The sequence below is a fragment of the Quercus suber genome, unplaced genomic scaffold (assembly GCF_002906115.3).
Source record: "Quercus suber isolate HL8 unplaced genomic scaffold, Cork oak 2.0 scaffold_607, whole genome shotgun sequence".
Lineage (NCBI taxonomy): Eukaryota > Viridiplantae > Streptophyta > Magnoliopsida > Fagales > Fagaceae > Quercus > Quercus suber.
The window spans coordinates 61,123-67,902 of NW_027070050.1; the positions used below are offsets into that span (position 1 = coordinate 61,123).

The 6,780-nt window shown below is 37.7% G+C and overlaps 1 protein-coding gene across 1 annotated transcript; it reads right to left on the bottom strand.

Annotated features, from left to right (window-relative positions):
- Positions 1–1,675: 1,675 nt before the first annotated feature.
- LOC112027907 (cation/H(+) antiporter 18) lies at positions 1,676–5,039 on the bottom strand. Its single transcript, XM_024060553.2, is given in 3 exon segments — positions 1,676–2,860; positions 2,939–3,940; positions 4,645–5,039. Coding segments are annotated over 3 exon segments (2,268 nt in total). The 5' UTR covers positions 4,846–5,039; the 3' UTR covers positions 1,676–1,795.
- Between the last annotated feature and the right edge of the window lie 1,741 nt (positions 5,040–6,780).

Genomic DNA, 6,780 nt, shown 5'->3' on the forward strand with positions numbered 1-6,780 from the left:
GATTTCTTCTGGAAGCTGCATATCTTTCAGCAGAGGATTTTGGTTTGTGAACTGTAAACTAGATAAAGGTGAATATATTGTTTTGCTCTGTTGAATTTCAACAGCAAATGCTGGTTTCTTGCGTTTTAGTGATGAATTTAGTTTCTACAGAAACACTTTAATAAAGACATTTTAAAAATGTACAGGAAGGAGCACAAGTTCAAAACTAAGGTCTACAATACGTTATGGCTCTGTTTGTTCACTGCTCTTGTTTAGTGGAAAGTTTCTTGTTCATGTAATTTTCAGTATTTTTAGTGGCCTTGATTTTTTAGTTTTCCTAGTGGTTTTGTTTACAATTGTTAGGTTGTCACTCTTCTTTTTGATGATCATCCGGATTTGCTAGATGAGTTCACTATATTTCTCCCAAAAGCAGCATGTTTTTAGCATGCAATGTTCCATATCTACAAAATTGAATTGAGTGCTCCAATGAGTGGAAAAACTGAATTGGCATGCCCACATACATGTGGAAGCTACTAGAAAAATATTTCACAGTTGTCATTTCCATTTATGTTTTATTTTTTATATCATCATATTAGAGCTATCTCATTAGAACAAGTAAAATATTTCCTTCCCAGTTTCGAACTGGATTTGCCTCTTCACATGGGTTTGCCTCACCCTGAAGAGGAGATGAGATGAAGACAAGACACTCATGATCCGATCCTGTGTTGTTGCCATTCCTATTCTCAAAATGCCAAACACTATGTTACAACAAACAATGAAACAGACTTTGAGACATCACCCCCAAGTATTTCACATTTTAAAGAATTATTTGGCACAAAGATCACGAAGAGAGAGAGAGAGAGAGAGAGTATTTGCCATACTTGTGTACCTACATATGGGCTTTTGGGATCAATAACTTCATTGAAATTTAGAAGAGAACAAAGTTTACATATATATTGGGTATAGGTACAAGTTACAACTAGGTATAGATACAAGTTACAACTCGGGCATTTTGTGGGGGAACAAGAATTTGTAACTTTGGCCCTTTCTAAAAGAACCACCCATATGGCCAGGTTGATTGGCCAAGTTGATGAAATCCTGTGGGGTACCCGGAATGGTACACTTAATTTGCAAATGACTTGAATAACCTTAAATATTGAATAGCCTTAATTAATTTGCATTAAAAAATTAACTCACAATATGCATCCCATGGAGCCTTATCTTTGATTGAAGAAACAATTAGAATTAGGCAAAGAAAGGATATAAAAATAGAAGGTTGCAGATCATAGCAATTTAGCAAAACTTCCATTCTAGTGATCTTAACAAATTTATAATACCATAAAGCAATACAAACACATATAAAGAATCCCTCCAATTATAAAATTCCAGCTATTCTATGTCAGGTAACACTCTAACAACTTATACCAGTCTGAACTCTGAATTGTGGCAGCCCCCTCTAGTCATGAAAAAGATGCTTAATTTAGCCCTTAAGCATTCACTATAACACTTGTTTTTAGAGAAAAATCTAGACAGTAATGGACTATGCATCGATTCATATTATCATAGATTACACAACATTCACAAAGGACAAGATAATGGATAAAGAAATTTCATTTTGTTCTTTATTCTTTAATGTGTTGAGATGTAAAATGTCAATCATTTTAAGTGAATAAGAACATATGAGATTCTAAACAAATGACCATATGATGAGTAGCTTTTTTTATTAAAAAAAAATATATATGTAAAACAATGAGAGACAATGATTTGTCTAAGAGTGAGAATCATAACCTAAGAAGACAAGCTAATCTGACAGCTTTCAATTACATTCTGTAGTACTCCTGCTTAAATCCAAGGCTGCTTCACATTCAGGCATTCGACCAACCAAAAACAGATTGCAGCACTTTAGCTCACTGAGCACAGCAATTGTATCTGCAACATTTCTGACCAATTTCTCTTCATATTTGATGGAGTCATCCTTGGCCATATTCTGCTTGAATTCAGCAAGAAACTCCTCATCTGATGACCTCAATTTGGTGCTAGAAGAGGAGTCTATATTCACTTTGACAATTTCTCCCATGCTTTCAGGTTCCACTATGAAACGAATGACCATTAGTCTTATACCAGGGTGTTCAGCCATGCGAACCCCATAAGCAAGGGCTTCACGGTCATCACAGCCCCCAAAGAAGGGGACCATAATGAAATAAGAAACATTACTTGCTGCTACTTGAGTAGTTCCACCAAGTCCACGATCAACCAAAATCCCTACTGAGCACCGTGCATGTTCAAGAACCTTAAGATTAACCAAGCAAAAGTCATTTCAGGTAGTCTCGAGTGAACCATCCACTCTTTGGTGCTTATGGAATGGAAGAATTATGATTGCAGCTCTATTCGTCTCAGCAGTGTTACAGATGTCTTCATGCATGTCTGACATTGATGAGATTGCTTTCATTGACCCGATGGACACATGACTTAATTGCCTATAAGCCTCAAACGCCACAACAACTTGGTTAGAATCTGATTGCTGGCTCTTATTCCAGAAGGGCAACCCATGTTTTCTTGCCTTATGTACCATTATTATAGCTGAGGACCTCTCAGAGAGTTCCATGAGGTGCAGTGCATCCACAGAAAGTCCTTCACGCTTCTCAGATCCTCTTGAGGCCTCAAGGAGGTTAATAATTGATGGAATGTTTCTTGCACTGTGGTAGCAGGTCAAAATCCTAAGTTGGGTATTTGGATTCTTTCTTTCAATTGTTCTATTCTTGTAATCAGCCATTCTTTTCCTTTTTTCTGGCTTATATATAGCCATGACAATAGGTGTGGTGATGAAGGTAGTGAACAGGGCCATTAGAACCATAATGGCAAAAGTCTGGTCATTCAATACCTGCAAATGGAAAAAGGAAAGCTATTAGAACCATAAGATTTTGATTCCCACCATAAACTCAATGAACACTCACATTACCTTTCTATCTTTACCAATGTTGAGAACAATGAGTTCAACCAAGCCTTTAGTGTTCATTAGAAATCCCAATGTGAGAGCTTCACGGAGAGGTGCTTTGCAAAGAAGAGTCACCAAAATAGTGCCAAATATCTTCCCAAAACAGGCAGTAAATATGACTAAAACCAGAAGACCCCATGATTGAAGCCCCTGAATTGTGGCTATATTTGTCTTCAATCCACTTGAAACAAAGTACAGTGGCAGGAAGAGACCAGATACAAGATCCTCAACTTTTTCCACAAGAGTGCCTGCAAATGGCCCATCCTTTGGAATGAGAACTCCAATCACGAAAGCACCGAACATGGCATGAATTCCAATAGCATCAGTAACAAGCCCAGCAGCCAGAACAACAGCCAATGTAGCACAAATGTAAGTCTCTTTTACTGGCTCGCCCTCATGGCATCTCTGGGCTATCCATTTGAAGATTGGGGGGACAATCAAAATTGCACAAACAAAAAAAATGCAGCCAGATAAGAAGATCCAAAGTGGGACAAGGGAAGATTTGCCAGTGCCAGAGAGTGCAATGGCAAGGGCAAGTAGAATCCAAGCAGCCACATCATTGACTGCTGCAGCTGACATAGCCATTTTTCCAACATCAGTGGTTAAAAGTTTCAGTTCAGCCAGAATACGAGCTAAGACAGGGAAGGCAGTTATGGAGAGGGCCACACCCATGAAGACAAGAAACGCATTTCCATTTACACCTTTAGATATTGTTTCTTTTAGGACATATGAGGAACCAATTCCTAATGCAAAAGGAAGGCTGATTCCTGCAAGAGCAATGCCCAATGCTTTCTTTCCAGTCTGACGAAGAGATTTAAGATCTAACTCCAGTCCTGCCAGAAATAGAAATAATAGAAGACCAATGTTTGCTAGAGTATCTAAGACTGGGAGACTTTTTGGTGGGAAAATTGCTTGCATATAGCTTTTGCTTCGTCCCAGAGCTGATGGCCCAAGTAATATTCCTCCCTGTTAAATAGCAACATAAGGTAAACTCACTAAAATGTAAACAAATTTAAGCAATGGTAGCTATTTCTGTCTGGCTGAGTAATTTTAAATGTGAAAATGTCAATTTGGTGAAACCCATAGAGCAGGCTCCATAACTCCAACATTTTACGTTATTCGGGGATCTGACCTACGTAAAACAGTTATTTCTCTTTCTTTTCTTTTCTTTTTTTAATCTTTTTCAAAAGCAACCATCATTCCTCTGTTCTGAAAAGTAAACCTCAAGAAAACTAAGGACTTGAAGTTCATGTCCAAGGGGAAAAACAAATAAAAAACAGTAGATGGATGGATAGACAAATACATGCGCAAACAAGAATGCAGGTGTGTTGAACCAAGTGATTGTTTAAACTCAAAAATAAAACTTCTTTTGCATTTTACAAGGTATTGCGACTGTAACTGACAAATTTGTGGCACCTAAACCACATCATGAGAACTCCAAGTTTACACCATAAACTGGAAAACTTTTAACCCACATAGGTTTTCTTATTAGCTTTTTAAACTTCAAATGTTGAGGGGAAAAATTTAGTAAAGGACCTATGCACTACTCTTTGATATCTGCCTTAAGGGATTAAAGTGATAGAGGGTGCACAAAAGTATGTCATATCAGAAAAGAGAAACTGATGTTTAATCAAATTTAATGCAAGTGTGGGAAGAAGAAATGAACTTACAATTATCTCTGCAACAACTCGTGGCTGTCTTAATGGCTTTAGGATGAAAGCCAGACCCCTTGTAACTACAAGTACAAGGCATATCTGCAAAATGACAAGAGGCAGTGTAAATTGAAGAGGATCATCTCCCTGAAATATTCCATTTGATGTAGGTTTCATTGGAGATGGACATATCAGTCCTGCTGTAGCGTTGGAAACCATTTCGCTTTAATGAAGTCCACAAAAATTAGTTTACTTCAGAGCCTGCAAAGAGAGACATCTTATCAGCCTCAAACTCTAAAACCTGATAGAGAATAGACTTGAGTTTGCATGGTATTCCTTGTTTACTAATTACCACCACAAGAAATCCACTAGCATTCTCTACATCACACCAAACAACTTTGAACCTACACACACACACACATGGTGGAGACCCACCTTCCATCTCTAATGATGATGTCTAATAATCCAACTTTAAAGATAATAATGTTCTCTAAAGGTGATATCTTTGAGCCTAATAATTCTGCTTAAAAGATATTCATGATCTCTAAAAGGTGGCATCTTTACTCTTATCATTACACAGTCAATGTGGACTCCGTTCATGCACCGAACTACAGTAGAATGAGTACCCGTTTGGGTACTGATGAAAAGGCAGCGTTGTTTTGCGTCTGATGCGTTTTCTTCTTCTTAATTTTTTTTTTTTTTTTTTTTTTAAGTGTCCTGCTAGTTTTCAAAGAAGCTCACACTTTTCTGCTTTCCTAAGATGCAGCTTTCACACATATCAAAAATCAACAGACTTTAATTCTGGTAGTTTCCCTTTTAACAACAGCATCTTCATCCCTTTCTCACTCATGTGACCAAGTCTGCGGTACCATAGGCTTGTATCAGTACTTGCTTCAGCAACTGTAATTGTGTCTCTTAGACTTGAGGTCATATAGAGAATGTCAGTCTTCTTTCCACGAGCCAATTCTCTAGCTCCCTTAATAACCTTCAAAGTACCACCAACAAATAGTATTGCATGCCCTTCATCATCAAGTTGTCCAACAGAAATCAAATTCCCCCTCAGGTCAAGAATATGTTAAACCTTCTCCAGTAACCAAACAAATCCATTGGGCAACAATATTCAGACGTCTCCCATACCTACAACATCCAAGGTTGAACCATCAGCCTAATACACCTTACCAAATCATCTGCAACATTTTGTATGATTTCTCGATGTGGAGTGGTATGAAACGAAGCTCCTGAGTCCAAAACTCAATCATTAAGTGGACTGTTTACTGCAAGAAGTAATGCATCCTGTACCTCTTCTGTTATAGCATTAGTAGAATCATCTTCATTCTTCTTCTTAGGACTTTTGCATTGGTTCCTAAAGTGACCTGTTTTCCCACAATTTCAGTAATGTACCTGTTGGCCTGATCTAGATTTACTTCTGTTCTAATTAGGATTTCTGGATTTTGATCTGCCTTGATTTGAATTTATGTTATTATCTCTGACTCTTGTCTCAAGGTTTAGGGCAAAACAGATCCTAAGGTTTCACCTGCATCTCTTCTATGAATCTCCTCAGCCAGAATTAAATCTCGTATATCATTGTACTTAAACTTTTCCTTTCCTGTGGAATTGCTTATTGCCATCCTTATTGCCTCCCAACTATTTGGCAAAAGAGCCAAGACGATCAGAGCACGAATCTCATCATCAAAATCAATTTCTACAGACGATAATTGATTTGTGATAGTGTTAAATTCATTCAGATGTTGTGTTACTAATGCGTTCTCTGCCATCTTCAGATCGAACAATTTCTTCATCAAATGCACCTTGTTATTTGCTGACGGCTTTTCATACATACCAAACAAAGCCTTCATCAGATCTACTGTGGTCTTCTCCTTTACAACATTGTGTGCAACAGACTTAGACAGAGTTAACCTGATAACTCCTAGTATCTATCTGTCAAGAAGAGCTCATTCATCAGCCTTTATAGTTTCAGGTTTTGTCCCAAAAAAGGCAAATGCAATTTCCTTCCATAGTGATAATCTTCAATCTGCATCCTCCAATATGCAAAATCTGTGCCATTAAACTTTTCTATTCCAGACGTCTTTCCTACTTCCTCAGTCATTGCTCCCACTCAAACCTAACCCTAGGCTCTGATACCAGTTGTAGGGA